This window comes from Colletes latitarsis, chromosome 11 (genome assembly GCF_051014445.1).
Source record: "Colletes latitarsis isolate SP2378_abdomen chromosome 11, iyColLati1, whole genome shotgun sequence".
Classification (NCBI taxonomy): Eukaryota; Metazoa; Arthropoda; class Insecta; order Hymenoptera; family Colletidae; genus Colletes; species Colletes latitarsis.
Window position 1 is genome coordinate 6,584,871 of NC_135144.1, and position 25,714 is coordinate 6,610,584.

Genomic DNA, 25,714 nt, shown 5'->3' on the forward strand with positions numbered 1-25,714 from the left:
GTCTTTTGCTTAAGTTCCCCAACATTTTTAATTCTATTTCGTATTTTACTGACTCTTACCAATTAATCGTATAAAAATGTATAAAGAACAACAACAATTATCTAAAATTTGATAGATTATGAAACGCGCTTAAAATATAATTAATCTATTACATAAAAAATTTTTGAAATTGGCTCATTTTACAGTCTTTTGCTTAAGTCCCTCAACATTTTTGATTCTATCTCGTATTTTACTGACTCTTACCAATTAATCGTATCAAAATGTATAAAGAACTACAACAAGTATCTAAAATTTGATAGATTATGAAACGCGCTTAAAATATAATTAATGTATTACATAAAATATTTCTGAAATTGGCCCATTTTGCAGTGTTTTGCTTAAGTTCCTCAACATTTTTGATTCTATCTCCTATTTTACTGACTCTCACCAATTAATCGTGTAAAAATGTATAAAGAACTACAACAAGTATCTAAAATTTGATAGATTATGAAACGCGCTTAAAATATAATTAATGTATTACATAAAATATTTCTGAAATTGGCCCATTTTGCAGTGTTTTGCTTAAGTTCCTCAACATTTTTGATTCTATCTCCTATTTTACTGACTCTTACCAATTAATCGTGTAAAAATGTATAAAGAACTACAACAATTATCTAAAATTTGATAGATTATGAAACGCGATTAAAATATAATTAATGTATTACATAAAAAGTTTCTGAAATTGGCCCATTTTACAGTCTTTTGCTTAAGTTCCTCAATATTTTTGATTCTATCTCGTATTTTACTGACTCTTACCAGTTAATCGTGTAAAAATGTATAAAGAACTACAACAATTATCTAAAATTTGATAGATTATGAAACGCGATTAAAATATAATTAATGTATTACATAAAAAGTTTCTGAAATTGGCCCATTTTACAGTCTTTTGCTTAAGTTCCTCAATATTTTTGATTCTATCTCGTATTTTACTGACTCTTACCAGTTAATCGTATAAAAATGTATAAAGAACTACAACAAGTATCTAAAATGTCGTTTGAGAAATAGAGCTAGAAGCGTATTAATAATCACAAGAAGTTGCAATTTAATACGTTGTATACTTTCGTTTCAAAAAGTCTTAATGATATACCATCTTTCTGGTCGAGGCGCGAGGGAACCGCTTTAAAGTCTGTTGAAGCCAGCTCCGCCATAGCAAAAGGAATTCCAGCGACGTAATACCAGCAGGAATTCTCCGTAAACGTCGCTCGGGGAATATCGCTGGCGGAGCGGCGAGACCGCGTAACGCGCGAAAAACAAAGTAGCCCCGGGGCTTGGCTACGGTTTCTTCTTCTTTCGCGAGTCTGGGCCGAGACCCGTTTCGTTCACTGGCTTCCGCCTCGGCGAATCTCCGGCGTCAGATTTACATCGTGAACGGGGCCGAATGGAATGTGTACTTGCGTACTCTTGTCGGTGTGCGTATTGATAAGAGAAAGAGAGAGAGGGGGAGCCACATATGCGCAGAACAGGGATGTGCAAAATGTTTTTTGAAATGCATTCGAACAACGAACACTTGACTGTTCGTATTCCGTTTCTGGTTGAATGCTTAGTATTCGGTACACATTTATTTCTTTGTTCGTACAATAGTCGAAAAACAACTACTGATGTATACACATATTGAAACAATGTTTTCGTTGTTTGCTAATTAAGTACCGAATACAAAATGAAAACTATCCATCCCCTATATATTGATGTAATAGGGGTTAATTGATGACTTGTCGTTATATTTTTTGCAAGCTACCTTTTCATTTTTGCGTTATTTTTAATGACGTATCGACGCAATTACCTTATGGTAGTTAGAAACTGGTGATTATATAGGTAAGTCGGTTTACCGTTCTGTCGACAAATATAAAAAAATAAAATTATCGGTAATTTGTTTTTTTTTTACCAATAATCATATATAATAATAGCACAGACGAGGTATACGAGTAGACCTTTCATCTTATGGACTTTCGTGACCCAATCTGACTGCCATGGAAATTCAGAAGTGATTTTATGCGTATGTCAAAAACTCATAATTCCTGAAGGATTATATATTTGAAAATGCAGACAACACGTATTTTGATTAAGAAAATTTAGAGACTCTAAGAATGTTGGAAAAGTTGTTCCTTAATTCCGTAAAGTGAGAAAAACACCATAAATGTGGTCCAATTTTCAAACGTCTCTAACTCCTCCAATAGTGAACGTATCTCATTGAAATTTAGTAGTGTAAGAAATAATAGATGCGCGTGTGTGTGTGTGTGTGTGTCTGGAGAGAGCGAAAACGTTCGAAGGCGGGCGAGAATAGCCGAACAGAGACAAATGATGAGCGGGAAAAACAAAGGGAGAAACGGGAAGAACGCGAAAGGATCGAAAGGGAAGCGTGTAGAGAAGGATATAGTCGATAAGCAATTAATAAAAATATTAGGAAAGTGTTTGTATTTTTATTACACGCGTAACTTAATTAACTATCCTCGACAAAAATTACAATAGGAAAGTAGAGCTCATGGATACTTACAAGAAAGTCTTAGACAACATTTCCGTAGAGTGGCAAACAAATTTATTATAACTCAAAAACGAATTTTGAAGAAAAATCGACAGGGGGGAGGTTCCAAAATTTTTCGGCGAAAAAAAAATTTTAAATCGTTCTGGAAAAATTATTTTTAGTTGCAAGGGTAAATTACAATCATTTTTGGTCAATAGATATACCCTCGAAATCCTAACCATTTTCGAGAAAAAAAATCCTTATTGAAAATATAATTTCAGGCCAGAAATGTCTCTCATGCGTATCTTTAAAACGTCATAACTTCTGAACGGATTGGACGATTTTAATGTTTAAAAAAGCAAACTACGCATATTTTGCTGGAGAATATGTACAAATCACAAAAATATCCGAAAAGTTGGTGCTTGACCCCGCAAAATGAGAAAAACCCCCATAAAAATAGTCCAATTTTCAAACAGCCATAACTCCTACAATAGTGAATATATTTCAATGAAACTTTTTTCTGAAGTAGAGCTCATGGGTACCTACAAAAAAGTATTAGACAACTTTTCTGTAGGGCGTCAAACAAAATTACTAAAAATGAAAAAGGAATTTTTAAGAAAAATCGACAGGGGGTAGGTGTCTAAATTTTTCGACGAAAAAAAAATATTTGTAATCGTTCTGGAAAAATTATTTTTAGTTGCAAGGGTAAATTACAATCATTTTTGGTCAATAGACATACCCTCGAAATCCTAACCATTTTCGAGAAAAAAAATCCTTATTGAAAATATAATTTCAGGCCAGAAATGTCTCTCATGCGTATCTTTAAAACGTCATAACTTCTGAACGGATTGGACGATTTTAATGTTTCAAACGGCAAACAATGCGTATTTTGGTACAGAATATGTAGACATTCCAAAAATATTCGAAAAGTTGTTCCTTAATCTTGCAAAGCGAGAGAAATACCATGAAAGTAGGTCAATTTTCAAGCGACCGTAACTCCTACAATAATGAATATATTTCAATGAAATTTATTTGTGAAGTAGAGCTCATGGATACCTACGAAAAAGTATTACACAACATTTTCGTAGAACGTCAAACAAATTAATCGATTGATACCCAATTCTGGACCGTACAGCTTTCATTCCATTAAAAAATAATAAAATTTCTGTAATTTCATTTTCTGTCTCACTTCTTCTTGTGTTCATTTCTAAACCCGTTGATAATGTTATGAATGATAGAAAAATAGGTCGATAAATATATTGAGTGAAAGGTCTATTCGTATAAGTCGCGTGTGATAATAGAGTAGGCATAAATTATCGGTAAATGGGTTTCCATTGATAGTTTACCGAATTGCCGGCAAATGAAAGCGTCGTTAAGTTTAGAATCCCTATTACAAACCGATTCGAATTGTGCCCATCCCTGGTGCGGAACCTGTTCTGTTCGTTCGTGTATCGCGCGTGTATGCGTTTATTTGTACGTGTACCAGTGTAACGGCGGACGTGAGAGTGCAGTTCAGAGGTTACCGTCCATATCGAGCAATGACGGGAATACCTCTTGATCTTGCGTAGAGAGGAATATAGCGCCATGACAGCGCGTACGTTACTCCATTTTTGCGAGCCCCTCGTACTACGGGGTCTCCTGGCGGTAGCTGGTATCTCGGTATCGAGGTCATTGCTCTCCAAGGAGTCCGAGGTTGTTGAGGTTGCGCTAAGTCCCGGGGCATCATTTTCCAAGGACCCTCCGTGGCTCGAGGAGGTGCCTCGACGGTACAGCTCCGATAACCTGCGAAGAAGACAGAACCCCGACGGGTTGCCTCTCTCACTCACTTTCTCTCTCCCTCTCGTTTAGCCCATTCGCTCGGCCATCCGGGAATTCCTCTCTTTCATTTTTTACAGTCCCCCCACCTCTTGACCGTCTCTTTACTTTCCCACACTTCAAATTTATCTTCGTTCCTTGCTTTTACTCGTTTGCAGTCCTCATTCGTTTGCACGCATACTCTCTCTCTCTCTACACTCCGGTCATACTAGACTCGAACAATTACACGAAGTTGGGAAACACGACGACAGATACGAAGACAACTTGAGACAACTTTCTCGTACCCAAGTTTTTTGGTTAAAAAAGTAAAGGTGACCTCCTTGCTTTGAGAACACTTATTAAGGGGGCAGTCTCATGTAAACGTTGCAAAATTTATTTATATTGCATTTTCGTTGTTTACTTAACTATCCTTTGGGAATACAAAATAAATTTTATATCATTTTTATTGACTTTTCATGTTGTTATCACACCCGCAGTAAACATGCGTTTAAACACTGGCGTAGATGATTGCAGCTCTCAAGGTCGACGAAATCAAACAAATTAGAAAGATTTTTATTCGGTAGGCTTCCTGTTAAAGTTTAAATTGAAAATCGCAAAAATTTGTCATTTTTCCGCAACTTTTTAATAAAAGAACATGATAAATTAATTATAAAATATAATGTTGGTTGGAACCAGAGCTATTAGTATGTAGAACAACGTGTCAAAATTTCAAAGCAATCGAACGTATAGTTTTTGAGATTTTTCTTCCAGAGTGTTGACACCCAGATGGCACAATGGCTAAAATTTCGACTTTTAAAAACAGCAGATGTCTCTTAACTCTGTCGAAATCGCTCGAAATAGTAATGTCTGAACTGTACAAGGTAATCACTCGAAGCAATAAATTCGGTAATTACCGCGAGGGTTATACGAAAAATGAAATAAAGAGGTCTCACATGAGACTGCCCCCTTAAACGACGAGGCGACTTTTTTATCCCATGATAACTATTGAATCTTTTTTCTTATTTTACAATTAATTATACTTTTCCTGCAATTATCATAAAATATACTTTTCTTGAGCTTCTACAGTTTCGCAGTACGTAATTACGAAAACTACCGAATAAATTGTCTCGTTTTATAATTAATAGAGAATCTTTTTTCTGCAATTTGTCATAACAAATAATTTTTTCTTCTGTAATTTCGAAGATATTTATGTTACATTAGTTACCGAATTTTGTTCTGTTTTGTAATTAATCATCGACAACGAGATTGTCATGGTAATACCCGTTATTTAATTTGCTTGTCCAAGATGCGCGTCGCGTCTTAAAATGGAAGTCGCTATCTTCAAGGTGGAAAACTGTACAATGGCGGTGCCTTCCCGTTGAAGTTCGCGCTATTACGGTTTTGTTTGCCAGTATTGTGTCGTGCGGCGAAACAGAAATGCACAGATAGAAATATTTTTCTAGAAACTTAAAACTCGTACCGAGAAAAAGTGAAGACATTCTAACGAACTCATAGCTGAAAATAAAAAGAATTCCTATTTTTAATTTCTCGATGTATATTTACGATGTATTATATTTTAGATTTTAGTGTTTGATTCTGTTCTGTTAACCTCAAGAGGTAAGAATTTTAAGTTTGTTATAAGTTACAGTCGTATTGAGAATTATGAAAAATTATAGGTCAACACGTAAAATATAAACTTCGCGACGAGACAATATATATGGAGAAGCGATCGGAGCTTCTCGAAGCTTTTCTACATGGAAGAAAATAAGAATCGCCTCGATCAATAATCCACTTCTCGAAGGTTCTTCGCAAGGAAAAAATAGAATTTCATGAATTTCGATGAAGTTTCAAAGATAGGTTCTATGGCAAATGTTGGGTTAAGTGGTTTCCAATTGCTTGAAAACAAAATGGTGTACTGGTTGAAAACTTTACGAATACTAATCGAAATAAAACTTCGAACCTTGAAGCTGAAAAAGCGATAATAATTTTATACAAAATTCTAAAACTCCGCGTTACGTTTTCGTTAAAAAGTTATTTTTATTAATGGTAATATATTAATGGTATAATTTTATAAATGGTAATAAATGAAAGTCTATTACAGAATTTAAATTAAATTTTCGAAACTATCGTGTTCGCCGCTTCCATGTAAATTTGAAAATGCTTCATGTTATAATTTTTCACGCGAACTTTCCGAAGGTTTACGCATAACGGATTCTAGAATCGTCCGCCGTTGAAAAAAATTACTTTTAACGTCAAGAAAGTTGTACGAGAAATAGTAATTGGTCTCTTTCCTCTACAAAGAAGCGATATTTCCTCGTAATCTTCAGACAAGTGTAGAAAAGCTACCCCTCAGGAAAGAATAAACAAATTGCACTCTTTCCATCCGGATGCCGATACTTTTCCGTGAAAATATTTCCCCAGTCTCGTTATTTTGTGCTCCTATCTCGCTTCGAGCACCGAAAGTGCGAAAGAAAATCTCGAGCCTTTGATATTTCAATGGCGATCGTTAACAGAGCAAACAATAAAAATTGATCGTTCATTCTCACTCTTTCTCTCTCTCTCTCTTTTTTCCATTTTCACAATTTTTTCCACGCTGTTTTCCGCTATCGTACATTCGCACGCACGCGATCACGCTTATCATTTCTCTCTGTGTCCGTCTGTCCATCTCCATCGCATTGTACAATATCGAGGTCCTCTTTCCTACGGCCAACCTCACCGGGATTAACGGGACATCGTATCGATTCGTTCCATGAACGAGAATATAATGCTTGCACCTTTTCTTCTCAAAGAATATTCCGAAGATGCGACGCTAACCGCCGGCGTCTCGAACAGAGAAAACGATCGTCGGGAATCTTTCTTTCTTGCATGTACTTCCGTGACCGTAAGACTCGTCGAGATCATCCTTCGACCGAGTTTTTTTTCCGGTACTCGGGACTCTGTGGCAAGAACCTAATGCCTCGTGGATTATATGGGAAGAATAATGAACATAGAGAATGTTCTACTAGGAAGAGGATCGCTACTGTTGTGACTATGAAGGATTGATTCTTGATTCCTTGTTGGGGATGCTGTGGATAAATGTGTTCGTAGAGGATAAATCAGGACTCACAACGTCAGGCAGATTTAGTAGCCACGTAGTATTACGTATCATGATGTCTACAATTTGTCCTCCTTTGTATCTTTCGACAAATGTAAAGTAGGGTCGATGCACGGATCGAATGTTACTCCCACTATCACTCATCGAGGGTCGCTCCGCCCACTATCGCTTTAGACGAGAGTGGGGAGAGCTTTCACGATGAGCTATAGTGCTGCGATGGAAATGGAATAAACGTGGTAGCAAAACGTGGCTACTGAGTCGCCAGTTGTGCAGTCCTGGCATAAATACGAGTAAAATGATTCTGCGTGAAGAATAAATCAAATACATAATCTTTGTTTGTACTTTGTTTTCGAGAGAAGTGATTTCATTTTAATATCATTAATTAAATAGAACCTTTCTCGACTGTCATAACAGTTTAGAAACTATTATTAAATTTTAATATGTTCTAAAAGATAGTCTAAAATTGTAACTATAGTATTTTATAAATTTGTCGATATATAATAGCTATGTGTAAGTATAAGTGATTATAAGTTAAAAGAAATTACTGCCGATAAAGAAATTATCACAATATTTAAAACATAGTAGAATATAATAAATCTTTCCAAGTTGTTCTGGTTTTTACTAATTTCGTTTAAAAAATAATAGTTATATTTTTTAAAGAAATATCCGTTTCACGTAAACGAAAGATCTACGAAGACCTATTGCACGTAAATGGAAAAGCGTCTGACTTAAAAGTAGCACACTTTGTGTATAAATGAATTACAATTTTTATCATCCACTTTCTCGAAAACGACGAACGATGCAAACAAATTTTATTTTTCAATTTCGATTTACTTTTCCACGGAGAATTACCTATTTCTTGATATATTCTATAAGGAGAAGTCCTAATATACTCGTCTCGAATAACGCATAAATTACGTGATAAATGAAAAATTGTTGGATAATTTTGAAAAAAGCATTACATAGCATTTATATTTTGCTTTTTACTTTTTTTATAAGTGGTATACTTTTAATTTTGCTTTATAAATGGAATGTCATATGGATTACACCAAAATTCGAAAGAATATCAAATCATTAATGAAAATGTATTGATTTTGAGTTATTGGATCCAAACCTAGTAGTTAATCAAGCAGGTTTATCCTTTGTTTTTCGACCATTTGTTTAGCGTAACGTCATGCTAAAGACTTGATATCGTTAAAGATATCAGTCAAACAAAGATGTTTACCTGGCAGTGTTTATCGACGCCAGAAATGTTATCTTACTGCCATCGTCGATTATGCTTGCCACTAGCTGAGGAAGATACAGAAGCTTACAGAAATCTTTGATGACATTGATCTTGAACTTATTATGCAAAGCAAATTTTCGAGAAATCGAGCAAAATATCTCGTTAAATTGGGTTTATTTCGAATTTTAAATAAATTAACTTTTATTTAAAATTCGAAAAGGAAAATAACTTTCAAATTTCCAAAATGCCATTTTTATGTACAAAAGTAGGTCATATAATTTATTTAAAGTGAGCATGCTAGGTATTCCCCTATATAGAATATTTTTGAAAACGTAAAATAAAGAAATTAACACAGGTTATTTTAAGCTAACAAAATATTCCTTATAATTCAGATAAATATTTCTCGTAATCTACTATCTTTTATTTGCCTGTGACATTCTTTCAGTTTTAATTATGCAAGAATATAATAAAACAAAGATAATAGAAATATTTCGTCTATCCGTTTCTAAGAGTCAAAATTCGACCATTTCAAATCAATATTCTAACAATGTTCCTTGTATCCCGTTACGATGCAATAAAGATGTAAAATGGAACAGATTGATTTAAAATGGTTTTTAAAAATAAAACGAATACGAATATTATCAGATATTACGAGATTATTAAATCTGTCGCAACGATTAAATTTTATTTGAATTCAAGAGGCAGAAATACTGCAAAATCTCTACCTGTAAAAGTATTTCAAAAAGAACATTTTGTTAGCCAACTTATATAATAATAAATTAGTTTCTCTATTCTTGTTCCTGGAAATTATTTCCTTTACCAACTTAATATTAGCTACCCAGAAAAGTTCTTGTAGATTTTTGTTGATAACAATTTAAAAAATTCTGTTAATTAAAAGCTAACGTGTGCAACGAAGCCTTGAAAATAAGTTATTAAATTGTTGGAAGGAAGTTTTACATTACGAAGGTTCACATTATGACGAATAAATTCATTTTAGAATCAAAATATGTTTTTTTAATCGTTCGCGTAAGAAATAGGAAACATTTTCCTGGGTACCTGATGTTTTGTCTGCTTTTCCATTTATTTTTGCAGCTTGTTAGAGAGATTTCCGCGCGCAAAAATGTCGTTGACTTGTCCCAATCGTAAATCAGCACTGATTCTTAGCTCTCATCGCTCGATGCGGTTACGCTGCCTCCCATTGGATTTATCGTGGCAATAAATTCTAGCTGAATTTAAATACATCGTGCAAGACGTGTGGGAAATTCACGGAGAGACAATACGTCGCGCGAAACAGAGAAACGGAACGTTTCGGAATAGTAAATTCGACTCGCTTCGTATAACCGAGAAGTTTTATCTGCGCTTCGATTGTCGAGCCTTTCGCGTCGCGTCTGCGCACGAATAAAGAACCAAGTCTGCGGAAGACAATGCCACAAGCTTTGGACCACCCATAATATAAAAGTCGCGAGATTTCTCCCAAAAAATTAGGCAAAGGCTATTTTGATATTTCGAAATGTTTATTTTTAAAAAATCATTGACAGAAACAGATGGTAGTTGCGAAGAGAGAGGCTAGAATTGTAATAGAATATGGCAACACTTTCCATCCGCCATACTTTACTTGTCGAAAGACAATGTCATAAGCTTTGGATCATCCAATGATATAAAAGTCGCCAGATTTTTAAAAAAATTAAACAAAGGCTATTTTGATATTTCGGAATGTTTATTTTAGAAAAATCATTGACAGAAACAGATGGTAGTTGCAAATGGAGAGGCTAGAATTGTAATAGAATATGGCAACACTTTCCATCCACCATTCTTTATTCGTCGAGTGACAATGCTACAAACTTTGAAACATCCATAATATAAAAGTAGCCAGATTTCATCCAAAAAATTAGGCAAAGGCTATTTTCATATTTCGAAATGTTTATTTTTCAAAAATCAGTGACAGAAACAGATGGTAGTTGCAAAGATAGAGGCTAGAATTCTAATAGAATATGGCAACACTATCCATTCGCCATCTTTTACTCATCGAAAGACAATGCCACAAGCTTTGGACCATCCATAATATAAAAGTCGCGAGATTTTTTTTTTTAAATTAGACAAAGGCTATTTTGATATTTCGGAATGTTTATTTTAGAAAAATTATTGAGAGAAACAGATGGTAGTTGCAAATGGAAAGGCTAGAATTGTAATAGAATATGGCAACACTTTCCATCCACCATTCTTTACTCGTCGAGTGACAATGCTACAAACTTTGAAACATCCAATAATATAAAAATCGCGAGATTTTTTAAAAAATTAGGCAAAGGCTAGTTTGATATTTCGAAATGTTTATTTTTAAAAAATCATTGAGAGAAACAGATGGTAGTTGCAAAGAGAGAAGCTAGAATTGAAATAGAATATGGTATCACTTTTCATCCACCATCCTTTACTCGACGACAGACAATGCCACAAGCTTTGGACCATCCATAATATAAAAGTAACAAGATTTTTTTTGAAAAATTAGGCAAATTTTGATATTTCGAAATGTTTATTTTTAAAAAATCATTGATAGAAATAGATGGTAGTTGCAAAGAGAGAGGCTAGAATTGTAAAAGAATATAGTAACACTTGTCATCCACCATCCTTTACTTGTCGAGTGACAATGCCACAAGCTTTGAACCATCCAATAATATAAAAGTCGCGAGATTTTTTAAAAAAATTAGGCAAAGGCTATTTTGATATTTCGAAAGGTTTATTTTTAAAAAATCATTGACAGAAACAGATGGTAGTTGCGAAGAGGGAGGCTACAATTGTAATAGAATATGGCAACACTTTCCATTCGCCATCCTTTATCGTCGAGAGTTTATTCACGTAATCCTTTATCCCCGATGACGAATGGACGCCTTGAAAATGACTCGTATTCTAGTGTTTTATTACATTTTATAAATCGCTTGGATTATTTCTCTAGTGTCCTTTCGTTCGCTGAATCTCCCTCGCAGATGTTAATTTTGTTGCGACTGAATTATCCAGTTGAAACTCGTGGTTTTGCTATATTTATCTTTATTATTGAGAACGCAACCAGAGAATTTCTTTATAAATAATAATAGAAAATCGTGTCGAATTCAACTATCCATAAAATGAATGCAAAATGATTTATCGAACCGTTGTGCAATATGTTATGTCAAACATGACGTTAGCTCGGGACAATCGTTTTGCTGTTCTCGTTGCACCGACATTCATTTTTTACTGGTTTTTTACGACCTCGAGTTAATATTCCGTATCGTTTCATGCTTCGTGCGAATTATCGTCAACGTATCGGATAAAATATTTCAATAAACGTATCGGAGGCGAAAATCGAGTCTCTCGATTGGAATTTCTTCCCAGGAACGTGGAACAAAGAAATACAAACGCGAGAAAATAAAATACAGCTATAATGTGCACCGTGTGTATGGGTGACGTCGAATGATTTAGGATGACACTTGGAAGTCTGTATGTACACGAAGGACTTAACAGTAAGGTTTCCTACGATCAAGGAGTATACACAGTGAGTCTAGTTACTGGGGCAGGGTATAGCTCTGTTCTAAACGGAGACAGAGTGAAATAGGAGAATATTATGTACGGGTAATGGCAACCATTATTCTTTAGGAAGACTCTTTTCTCAAGTGTATCGGCGTGATTATAATCTTTTTTCGCATGGAACGGTCTAATTTTATTTGTACGCAAAGATTTTAACTATTCTGCGTAAGAAAGGTACGAACTAAAGTTATCGAAAATACAATATTTTAAAAGATATTTCATGATTTCGTAATTACACATTTTCTGACATTTTTCCTCATTGTTCGCTAAGTAATTGTATTATGCAGACAATTAGACAATCCCATTGCACTTTGCAAACGCTCAGATACATTTGGCAAGAAATCCAGAATTTTAGAATAAAGTTATAGCCTGGCTTGGCCGGTTAGCGGTACCACCGCCATGACGAAGTACAACGGAAGAACGAGAAAAATTCGTGTCGAGGTGCAAGAAACTCTACCAAGGAAATGGAGAACAACGGGAAACGTATCGATTCTACTAGGTGCAATCATTCCACAGGAATAGACGTCGAGTCCACATCGACGAAACCTCCTCTGGGTAGATCTCGGATCGATCAACGATGGAAACACGAGGACGCGATCCTCCGTACGGAGAGCTCATCACTCGGTGCACAGGGAAATGTGTGGTGTTGGGACAACTGTCAGGGAGGGCACGATTATTCAGGACAAAGGGTCCAAGAAATTGGATTTACTCACCGCGTTCCTGAGTGGCCATTTGATCGTCTCCCGCTGCTCTCCTCGTCCTCGTCGTCCTCTTCGTCCCTCGAGGTCGCCAGCGAGTGGGGAACAGAAGAGGGAGCACTGCTACCGGAATCGGGCCCAGGGCCCATCCTCGAACCGGAAGCACCGCTGCAGCCCGCCGAAGATGTCGACAGACCACCCCCTCCCTGGCCCTCCTCGTTCTCCGCACGATCCACCTAAAAATAGAATACAAACTTGCTAACACGTTCGCTGCCCGGTGACCCGTATACGGGTCACCCATGGATCATGTCCTCTCGAACCTTACAAGTAATTTTTATATGGATAATAGAGTGGACTTTATTTTTGATCATCGAAATTTTTATGTAGGGGAGACCGGGGTTAGATGTTCCGGGGGTAAATTGTTTCGACGGTTATATTTTTAAGATCAAAGAAGATAGCGTTATGCTTTCAATTATTCTGAAAACAAACTGATCACGCCACGCTGTCAAACATTTTAATAGCGTCCGTGGCGACGAATTGTGTGATGTTTGATAAGAGGTAGTCACGTATCAAGTAAGTAAATATTTCACAGTCAATATGTTTTTATCATATTCAATCATTTAATGTCAATATCGGTTATTCTTCTGTCGTTATAAATCAAATAATATTTGTAATAGTATTCATTAGAATATTTGAATTTTTAAATAAAATATTTGTAAACATTGCTACATATGTAAATTGAGGCTATTTGTTACGATGACTGGAGGTATGTTGTTAGCGTAACAACTTACTCCAAATGTATCTTTTACAAATGTACAAATAAATCTTGCTGCGTTTTAGTATGCGACATATAAACGAAAAACGGAAAGAGGCACTATTTGCATCGAAATCCTGTGCAAGGCAACTGAAACCGTGCTGCAAAAAGGACAGAATGTAAAAACCATCGCTAGAGATTTCAACATTTATCATATGACTCTCTCCAGATTTATTAAAAAGTTACAAGCCAAAGAAGAAGCCACAGTAGGTTATAAGAAATAGGTTCGTTTAACAAGTTATTTATATTAGGGGTGGCTGAACACTCTGTATACACACAAATAAAAATCTTAGGAATCAGATAAATGAAATATAGAAAGTTGATATAAAATGGTTGATATGTTGCAGTCGAATTTGTTAGTATTATTTGACTAATATTCTTCACGATATAAAGCTGTCATCGATTTCAACCGGACTATGAACTTGCTAAATTAATTATTATCGTACTAAATTCTACCACCCTCTAGCGTTGCGCAAATTTCAAATTCAACGTTTCAAATTTACATTTCATTAAAACGTTTAGAACGTTGATACACCTATTGAACAACATTACTGTAATCAGGAATAATCTGAACTAATAAGTACACCATTATACCTTTACTAGCGAGTAAATCTTTCACGTTTGAACATTTCATTTATTTATTTAAGAAAAAAGATACCCAGTAATATTTGTCGTTGCTTTATTTAAATTGTACAATTTTTCTAATAGATATAGAACTAAGCGACCGATTCTACTCGTTTCTCGTGTTTTCTAAAATTTAATTTAAATTTCACTGATGACATAAATAGTAAGACTAATTTTAAATAATACAGGCAATAGTATAATGCTATTTGTCTGCTGTATCTACGATATATTCAATAATTATATAAAATTTAATTTAAAAGATTCAAGAAGAAATACCTTCATCGAAAGTTTCTGTGTATAAATATACAATTTAATTGTGTTTTTGAATTTAATTTAAACTTCATTAGTGACATATATATTAAGACTAATTTTAAATAATACAGGCAATAGTGTAATTCTATTTATTTACTGTATGTACTCAATGATTATACAAAATTTAATTTAAAAAATTCAAGAAGAAATACCTTCATCGAAAGTTTCTGTGTATAAATATACAATTTAATTGTGTTTTTGAATTTAATTTAAACTTCATTGGTGACATATATATTAAGACTAATTTTAAATAATACAGGCAATAGTATAATTCTATTTATCTACTGTATGTACTCAATAATTATACAAAATTTAATTTAAAAGATTCAAGAAGAAATACCTCCATCGAAAGTCTCTGTACATAAATATAGAATTTAATTGTGTTTTTTAATTTAATTTAAACTTCATTGGTGACATATATATTAAGACTAATTTTAAATAATACAGGCAATAGTATAATTCTATTTATCTACTGTATGTACTCAATAATTATACAAAATTTAATTCAAAAGATTCAAGAAGAAATACCTCCATCGAAAGTCTCTGTACATAAATATAGAATTTAATTGTGTTTTTGAATTTAATTTAAACTTCACTGGTGATATATATATTAAGACTAATTTTAAATAATACAGGCAATAGTGTAATTCTATTTATCTACTGTATGTATTCAATAATTATACAAAATTTAATTTAAAAGATTCAAGAAGAAATACCTCCATCGAAAGTCTCTGTACATAAATATGCAATTTAGTGGTGTTAATAAGATAATCGGTAGAATCAACATTTCAAGAGTATAGTGTAGCATGTCTGTCTATTCACTGGTGAACCAGTTTACCACAAGGCATCCATACAAACTACTGTAATTTCAATTGAGCCCTGTGTGTAGAAGGGATGTACACATTAGTGAGCGCGGTTAACAGTTTAACCCATTCCATAAAGTTCGTTCAGTTACAAAATCCTTGTTTCGATACACTAACGTTAATCGAATTTGTATGTTACGTATTTCGATCAGAATCATCGTGTCTATAACGGTTTGAAATAGTTATTTTCGTAATCATCCTAATCTCTGCGTGAAACAATGTTTTGCATTAAAAAAGAAAAGGGAAAGAAAATATGAAACGGTGTCGTCTGGGTATCTGGAAAAAGAGGAACAGTTTTTTTCTGACGGAAGATGCTAACTTTAATACGTTCAATTTTAAATAAATAATGGTTTGCATGGTGTTTCGTTTGAATAGGAAGCCAATAATGCATTCACGCGCCAAAACATATAATATTATTGTTAGCAATAATATCGCACTCGAAACATTAATTCGTCCGATGAACGAACAAAACAACTTTTCCCGTATCAACGGCGCTTACTAAATTAATTATTTCCAGCAGATGCTGATAATGGTCAGAAGCCAAGAGAAACAGGATGTTGCCTCAAGTTATAATGCATTCAACTAATAACCGTGCTTAAATTAGGTCAACGGGTTAAAGTAATTTAATTGTTCCTTCGAATTATCGAGTCACTTTTCGATCAAGCGTCGTCGCTCCTCGGAGGACTTGTTAATGGCGACATTAATTAGCGTATATACTTTTTAAACTGAGTCGAAATTACGTCGTTGGATTAACGAATATCGGACCAATTTTTTATATTGCTCTGTTCTTTCTAAAAGAACGTTATTAAAGAAATTTGCAAAACGGAGATTATCGATTTAGAAATCACTGAAACTCCAATGGAGTAAAAAACGAAGCTTCGAGGAAAATGTCGATAGATCACGTCGCTGACATCCATCCGCCGTAATGGACGCTTTACCTCAAAGGCGTCGCTTCATCTATCAAAGATCAAAAAAAAATTTCAAAGCAAGTATCTTTGGCACGTAGAAAACTTATTGAGAAGTTAATACGTCACCATCTAAAAAAAAAGCAAGATCAAGAAAGTAAGGCTAATTTTAAGAATAGCAAAAGCGATTGAATGAAAGTAATTCTCACACATAATGGTCTTCACGAACGAATCGATTGAAATGTTTTCAGCAGTAGTCTCTCTGGACCACGTAATCGAATGAAAGCAAACGAAGTCGATATCTTCGTTGGTTACTGAGATAACAGTTTGAAGAATAACATTTTATTTGGAACAGCTAGTATATTTTTAAATGGACAAAGAACTAGATGACGAGCAATTCACCGCTTTAATTAATGGAGTTAATCCGTGAAACAGATTAACGTAATCGTGCGAAACGATGAGCTCTTCGATCTTTCGATCAAGACGAGATTAGCGCCTAATCGATTGACCTACTAACTGTGTAATCGTCTAAGGTGCAGTTTCGATTATGGGCTATAATGTGTCATATTTACCAACGCTATTACTACCTCCCGACTGTAGACCCATAAAGTCGAAAGGAAAATAAAAGATTAATGTAGTTTCGAGCATTTATAAATGTAAATGGAAAACGCCCAAAAATGATTCATTGTCTAGACGATAAATTGGCTTACCTACTTTGCGGTTTGAAAATTGTCTAACAATTCAGAACTGTGCTTTGTTTACCGAAAAGTTTGCACAGATTTTTCAGAAACAAGAGCTAACAACTGCATCACAACGATTTTGCCGAAAGTTTAAGCTAGCCACCGGCCAGTAATTATAAAATGCATAATTAAATGTGTTCCAGTTTAATTAATCTTTTGGTTTTGCTAAGCTGCACTCAAGCAAATCGTAATCGTTTCACGAGAAGAATCAAACGATTGTAACACAAAAATAATATGTAGCTACATTAATTCTCCAGTTCCTTTACTGTTCATATTTCTTCCCTTTTCATTCTTTTGTATTCTTTCTTTTTATCTGGACACTTTTGCTTTTACATATTCTTATCGCCGTTAAATTCGACCTAGTTTTTGTTTCAGACGCAATTCCACCACCAACGCCGTTATAAAATTAAACGACACAATAAAAACTTATCTTGAGAAAAACACGGCGAGGAAAAATTTTTCATCTGTTTTACTTTCGCGTCTACATTTCATTTTCATTCATATGCAAATGCGACGCGTCGTGGTCGTGTGCTGCGCCATATTACATATCAGCCCCGAAAGAAGAATTTTATAATATAATATACATAAAATTCTTAAATGTATATCTACATATGAAAACTGTACAAAATAAATATGTATTAATAATATAATTACTATATATTTAATTATAATTAATTAATATGTATTTTCTGATATTTCTATACTGGCATATAGTACAATATTACATGTAAATATTTGTCTCCGTTCGCATCCTCTTAACATTCCATTCCTCGAGTTTTGTATTATCTTTTGGAACAGAAACTTTTTTTTTTTATTTATACAGGGTGTTCAGCCACCCCTGGGAAAAATTTTAATGGGAGATTTTAGAGACCGAAATAAGAAGAAAATCAAGAATATCAATTTGTTGATTGAGGCTTCGTTAAAAAGATATTAAAAAATTAAATTAAAAAATTTCAAATCGTCATGAAAAAATTATTTTTGCTTGTAGGGGTCAATTACAATCATTTTTGGTCAATACACATACCCTCGAAATTATGCGCACTTTCGAGAAAAAAATTCTTCACCGAAAATATAATGCGAGGCAAAAATGTTTCCATGCAAATCTTTGAAACATCATAACTCCTCAACGGATTGGAGAATTTTAATTTTTCAAAAGGCAAACTATGCGTATTTTGATGGAGAATATGTAGACATTCCAAGAATATTCGAAAAATGGTGCCTCAACCCCATAAAGTGACAAAAACCTCATACAAATGGTCCAATTTTCAAACGGCCATAATTCCTACAATAGTGAATATGTTGGATTGAAATTTTGGGAGAAAGTATAACTCACGGATATCTATAAAAAAGTATTAAACAACTTTTGTGTAGGGCGTGAAACAAATTTACTAAAAATGTAAAACGAATTTTTAAGAAAAATCAATAGGGGGCAGGTGCCTCAATTTTTTAACGAAAAAACAAAATTTCAAATCGTCCTGAAAAAATTATTTTTGCTTGTAGGGGTCAATTACAATCATTTTTGGTCAAAACACATACCCTCGAAATTATGCGCACTTTCGAGAAAAAGATTCTTCACCGAAAATATAATGCGAGGCTAAAATGCTTCCATGCAAATCTTTGAAACATCATAACTCCTCAACGGATTGGAGAATTTTAATTTTTCAAAAGGCAGACTATGCGTATTTTGATGGAGAATATGTAGACATTCCAAGAATATTCGAAAAATGGTGCCTTAACCCCATAAAGTGACAAAAACCCCATACAAATGGTCGAATTTTCAAACGGCCGTAATTCCTACAATAGTGAATATGTTGGGTTGAAATTTTGGGAGGAAGTATAGTTCACGGATACCTACAAAAAAGTATTAAACAACTTTTCTGCAGGGCGTGAAACAAATTTACTAAAAATGTAAAACGAATTTCTAAGAAAGATCAACAAGGGGCAGGTGCTTATATTTTTCGATGAAAAAACAAAATTTCAAATCGTTCTGAAAAAACTATCTTCGGTTGCGGGGGTCATTTAGAATCATTTTTGATCAATAGACATTCCCCCGAATTCCTACCCACTTTCTAGAAAAAAATTCGAGTATATGTGAAAATTTTCGACAAATTTAAAAAATTTCAAATGGTTCTGGAAAAATTATTTTTGCTTGTAGGGGTCAATTATAATTATTTTTGGTCAGTAGACATACCTGCGAAATCCTATTCACTTTCGCGAAAAAAATTCATTATCGGAAATATAATTTCAGGCCTGAAGTGGTTCCCCGAAATTTCATGCGTATTTTTAAAACATCATAACTCCTGAACGGATTGGAGGATTTTAATGTTTCAAAATGCAAACAACGCGTATTTTGACATAGAATATGTAGAAATTCTAACAATATTCGAAAAGTTATTCCTTGGCCACCTAAAGTTAGAAAAACCACATAAAAATGGTCCAATTTTTAAACGGCCATAACTTTTACAATAGTGAAGGGATCTCATTAAAATTTAGTCTAGCAGTAGAGCCTATGGGTATCTATAATAAAGTATTAAACAACTTTTCTGTACAGCATCAAACAAATTTATTAAAAATGAAAAACGAATTTTTAAGAAAAGACAAGGGGGTAGGTGTCTAAATTTTAAAAAATTAAAAATTTTAAATTTCAAATCGTTCTGGAAAAATTATTTTCGGTTGCAGGGGTCAATTATAATCATTTTTGGTCAATAGACATACCCGCGAAATCCTACCTACTTTCGAGAAAAAAATTCCTTACTGAAAATATTATCTGAGGCCTGTAGTGGTTCCTCGGAATTTCATGCGAATCTTTGAAACATCATAACTCCTGGACAGAAAGAGCTAACCTATAAAATGTTTCTATAAGAAAACTTCGTTCAAGTATCCTTTTTATTCTATCACAACAGCGTGTACCATTCTAAAAATTCCAAAAGCCATGGAGAAAAACTAAAGGAAGCGGGAAACCTCGCGTTGCCTCGAATTCCAAGAGAACTGCAATACAGATCGTCGAATAAACGTGAGTGCAAATAAGTGTAAGAAACTTGTACATCGTATTTTATATAAATGGAAACATAAAACACAAGAATCTAAAGCAACGGCTTCCTTTAACGGTCTAATATTTTTGTCCAGTACGTTCATATTTCAAGTTTGACCATTTAACTCGGGAGAACGTAGTGCGCCACATTGAATCTTTCGAAACCGAAATTTAAAAGTCCAGAGGCTCGAATTATTTGGCGAATTGCATTAAAGATGAGAGAGTATTTATTTTGGGGGGAAATCAAAGGGCTGTGACACGTAAGGAGCAAGAAGTGGCAAGTGCTATTCTTAAACATCTGTCGCTTTAACAGTCACATTGACTAAAAGACAAATTGCCTCATTGGAAATTCCGATGCACTCGCATTTCTCGATTTACTTTCTGTTTCAAGTAGTATTTTCTCTCCTCCCTACCTTCGTACCAACTCTTCCTAAAGTCGGTGTATCAAGCAAAGAATTCAATACGTTTCGCTTTATTTTTCCACGGATACCCCCTCATAAATCTTTGTACTGCAGAAACGGTTTACTCTGGCTACGCGAATTTCACTCGAAAATGGCCGCCATTGTTTTCACAGGCAATAGCAAATATCAATATTGCCTCAGGGGTGTCTTCGTTGTTCGAACGTTTTCTTTTCAAGCGCTTTATTATCGAAACAGTGATTCGTATATTGATAAAGGATTTTTCTGCTTTTATTTTATTTATTCAATAAACGGGAAGCCCCATTAGTGCACAATGTAGTAAAACATGATAACCGAGATAGGATTACGAAGGTAATTTAAAAAAAATTTTAATATACAGTTTTTAAATAATGCAATAGCGCCCTTAAGAAAGTTCAAGGTCGTACAATTATATATAAGTTACATATTTAATATTATATAAAAATAATAATAATATTTAACACTGTGTATAATTATATTTAATGTCATATAATATTGAAACTGATTGACATTTGGCACGTTATCTTTCCTTTTAATAAAATTGAGACGTATATTTCTATTCTTCACGTATGTTTTTGTGCACTTTATCCACTAAATAGAAAATTGTATTCATTTTATACTGGTCTGAGTGTCATAACATTTAATCTGTCAATAAATGGTTGTTATTACTAATAATTTTATTTTGTAGATTATTTAAATAGGATCAAATATAGGGTCAAACACGTCAAAACTGTTCTTGCATAACAACATAATTTTAATTTGTTATTTAGATAAAAACATCTGCTTAAGTGTCAACAGATACACTTAGCCTAACATTGGTAACATTATTATTATTGGGCATTACTTTGCTTTCACATTTAGTAAATTATTTGCAAAGATAAATATATAATTTGTCATGAGACGAATTTCAAGAAATGAATATTCTCAGCTGCTTAGTTTGTAGAGTTTGAATTTTTCAAGGAATTTAACAGATCCCAACCATCAGAAATCCGTGTCCAACTTTGTAAATGCCAACCGAGTTTCCAGCAACGTCCTACTTTCCGTCGACTCGAAATTTAGAAGTAGGTTATCCATGGTTCTGAAACTTTCGTGTTTAGGTAAATCCATGAAACGATACGTCGATTTAAAGAAAACTGAATTCGCCAATGATGCTATTGTCTGCTTTAAAAATCCACGATAGAGCAATTTTCAAACAGGACAAACAAATTGAATGCAGAAAACGACAGTGAGACTTGGAATAAGCCACACGAAAAGAGCACGTAGTCTTTTTAGAGAAAAAAACAGATCCAATTTACAAGAGTATTCAAAGTATTTATTTTCAAAATTGTTTCACACATCAAATTCTAATGTTACGTATCGATAGTTGAATCAAGAGCGTTTCAGAAAATGAAAATTAATTGCGTTTTCAATTATTCCATTTAAGCGAGAAACAATAGACATTAAACAATTTTACAACGTACGTTAAAATTAATATATCAACTTTTACAAAAGTTTCAGTTACACGAATTTGTGAAAATGGGCGAAAATGTACTTTGAATTTTATGGCCAACGTTCGGAGCAAATATCTCGTGACAAATAAAGAGCTTTTGTGGAAAAGAAACAATGTTGAATTTGTCAGCGGTGTCGAGTATCAAGAGCGTAAAAATACGAATCCTCTACAACGTGGGTATTTGGAAAGGACTGATTGTTTTTAGTTTTAATTTGCTTTCATCTCCGCCGCTGCGTATGCGTTCACGCGATTTCGAAAATAAATCCAACTTGAAAATATATTTCTTTCGTGGACTTTATCCGAATAAAGCGAGTAACGATGTAAATGCTTAATTCTTAATATTTTATTCCTTTTAGGTACAATAATTTCGAAGTCGTTATGGAAGCTAAATTAGATGCTTAAAAAAAATTCAATTTTCGCTGTTACTTCAGTTTTAAGTGTAAAGTTATATTTTTGATGTTCTTAAAATCGATAAAAAAGATACACCTCGGTTTAAAAGTAATAGATAAAGCAAGTTAGTTTAGTAATCACTTTAACAATTTAATATAATTTTCTTTGTTAATTTTTGTTCGTATCATCGAAGAGGACTCAGGACATCAAGTTGAAACGTAAATGTGTTTACTCAAGACTGAAGACTTGAGAATATTTTTAATATCACTGTTTTCAAGTGACTTATGGATTCACAAATTTTTTAAAAATAGAATTCGAAATACGCTGCACATTACTGTTTCGCGATAATGAACTGAAAACATGACAGCGTTTCTATACTAGGATAATATTTGTCTACTTCGGTTGCTTTTCCCGAAAAGTCCAATTATAGTAATGCTCTCTAAAATCAGTTAGCAAACACGTGGTTCAGCTGCTCATAGACCCAACCCGTGAAGTCGAAGTGGGTCAATAATAAGTGTTCCGGGGGCGAGCAACGAAATTACAAATTCTCGTTATAGTCTCGTGTAAGTTGCTAATGTTAATAAAGATCTCTGATTGTTCGCGTATTTCAGCGGACATAATCGTTCCAAGCGAAACGAGGATATCTCGTTTAACGCCAGGTCTGCACGCGTTCCATTATTACTCGTGATACCTGACCACAGTGTATAAACCACTGTAAATGAGCAATTAACTCAGTCTTGCTCAAATGCATATGTGGTTGCATTTTCGCAAGTTAAACGCCTCGTAATGAGCACAGCATTCTTAAACGGTCTGAAAATATCAAATTGGGACGAAAGTAATGTTCGTAATCGTCCATGTCAAGCTGAAATAACGTGTGTTCTTTTGTTACTTATTGTGAACGACCACTGTCAAAAGATTTTGAATCGAGAGAACGATAACAAAAATAATGTAACTACTACAAACAACCATTATCACTTTTTAAAACAGCAAAAGTTGCTTTTCGAAAGGAAAACGTAATACATAATGGGAGAATCGTACCTCGAGTGTCTTGTTAATTTTAAAACTTAAACTAAAAGAGAACTGTGAGAAATATTAGAATATTTCACTTATTACAATCACGATAAAATTACGTTTTAATGAAAATTTGCCAAAAAAATTAAACTTTTAATAATCTTTCATCAGAAAAAACTATTCTTCTCCTTCAAGATACCCCTTTTGTTTTTAATTCGAAGCATTATTCTCTGTTAGGAATTAACATAGTCAACTAAAAATTACTGTTCAATGAAATAAAAAATATTGTTAAAATTCTTTATGATTTATAAGGAATATCTTACGAATCCCAAGTGATTTCACATTTTTATAAATCAGAATATTTGCGATATATTTTCTCCTCTGTAATTATGCAAGATACTTCGTCTTACTAAAAATAAGTAAATGTAGATTATAGTTTATAAATTCAATCTCGTTGGACATGGTTTCTTGTTGATGGAAGAAATTGAGTTTCTTTGAGCGTTTACTTAATCTTTGGAAAGAGGTAGAAATCATAAGGAACAAGATCTAGCGAATAGGGTAGATGTTCAAACACAGTGATGTTTTTGTTCACCAAAAACTGCTTCGCAGATAAAGATTGGGAACTGGTGCGTTGCCCTGGTGCAAAAACCACTCGTTTCTTCAACTTCAATATTCCTGATTTACTGTCTGGCCGTTGCAAAGTGTTTGGCTTATATTAATAAATGTTGGGGTATTGAATAATTCCACTTGCACACATAACTCGATGTATTTGATTATCACACGTAATACAGATAAGCATATACAGTAAGAAGCATAAATGAACTAATGACCACAAGTTTTGTATACATTTTTATTTATCGTTAAGAATGTGGAAGAATATTAAGATATAAACATTACAGTAATTTTTAATATATTTAGAAGTAACATAAGAAAGTTTTTTCAATAATTAATGTCTCCTGGTTTAGCAATGGCAAAGAAAATGGATTGACTCGGTTTTGCACCGGTCAGTAAAAGGAATGTTTCCGTGGAATGTTCTAGCAGTATGTTTACACCTAGCAGCTTGGAATGTTTACAAAATGTTATTGTACGTCTTAGCACTCAGTTTACCGCAATCAGTCGAACGGAAGTGAAGTAAGAATAAGTATGTAGTCAATTGCTCCAAATTGTTTAAAAAGAGTCATTTCTTTTTTGAATGGCGGTCTGTCAACGCGTCAGACGGCGAAAAGTCAGTGCAGAGAATAAAAAAAAAATACTGTAAAGGTATATTACTTAATGTTACAGGAACAATTATACGGTTTGTCACATCTGGTAAAGCTTCAAGTGCCACCATGGCTGCACAATTATTAAAAGAAGATACGAATATACAAATAAGTAAGTGGACAGCACGAAGGACCCTCAAACAAGCTGACTTTAGAAGCATTAAGAAGAAAAAGAAGCCAATGTTATCAAAGAAAAATATTAAACTTCGTTTGGAATTTGCCAAAAAGTATCAAAACTGGACAACTACTGAATGGGAACGGGTTATTTGGTCAGACGAGACCAAAATTAACAGAATTTGTTCGGATGGCATGTCTTGGTGCTGAATTCGTAAAAATGAAAGGCTTAAACCACGACATGTAAAGCAAACGGTAAAGCATGGCGGTGGATACCTAATGTTTTGGAGGTGCCTAACAGCATTTGGTGTTGGATCACTGCACCAAATTAATGGCATCATGAATCAGTATATGTACAAAGATATTTTATATCTTTGTACAGATGCTATTGAAAATATGCCATTCGAAGAAGAAAATGTAATTTTCATGCATGATCGAGACCTTAAGCACACTGCTAAAAGTGTGAAAAATTGGCTCAATACTAAACAATTTTCTGTTTTAGATTGGCCTGCACAGAGCCCCGATCTCAAACCCGTAGAGAATCTATGGGGGTTACTAAAAAGACGACTTCGGGATTCATATGACTCCCAACCAACTTCAATCACGAATTTGCATAACAGAATTCAAGAATAGTGGGAACAAATATCTCCAGATTATTGTAAAAAGTTAATAGAAAGTATGTCAAAGAGAATTAGTGCAGTTTTGCAAGCAAAAGGGTTGTGGACGAAATGTTAAAAATAAATAATATATTAAATATTATCAAATATTGGACGTGGTGCAAAACTGAGTCAATCTATTGTTTGTATTATTCATAAACAACAAGATGTTAATTACTGAAAGACTTTCTTATGTTATTTCTAAC

The 25,714-nt window shown here is 33.9% G+C and overlaps 1 protein-coding gene across 5 annotated transcripts in view; it reads right to left on the bottom strand.

The window, feature by feature from the left end:
* Positions 1-25,714, bottom strand: part of LOC143347966 (uncharacterized) — a 240,932-nt gene that overhangs the window by 76,528 nt on the left and 138,690 nt on the right. For all 5 annotated transcript variants that reach the window (XM_076777655.1, XM_076777654.1, XM_076777659.1 and 2 more), the window contains one exon: positions 12,879-13,099. In XM_076777655.1, coding sequence (XP_076633770.1) covers positions 12,879-13,099 — 221 coding nt within the window. The remainder of the gene's footprint in view (positions 1-12,878; positions 13,100-25,714) is intronic.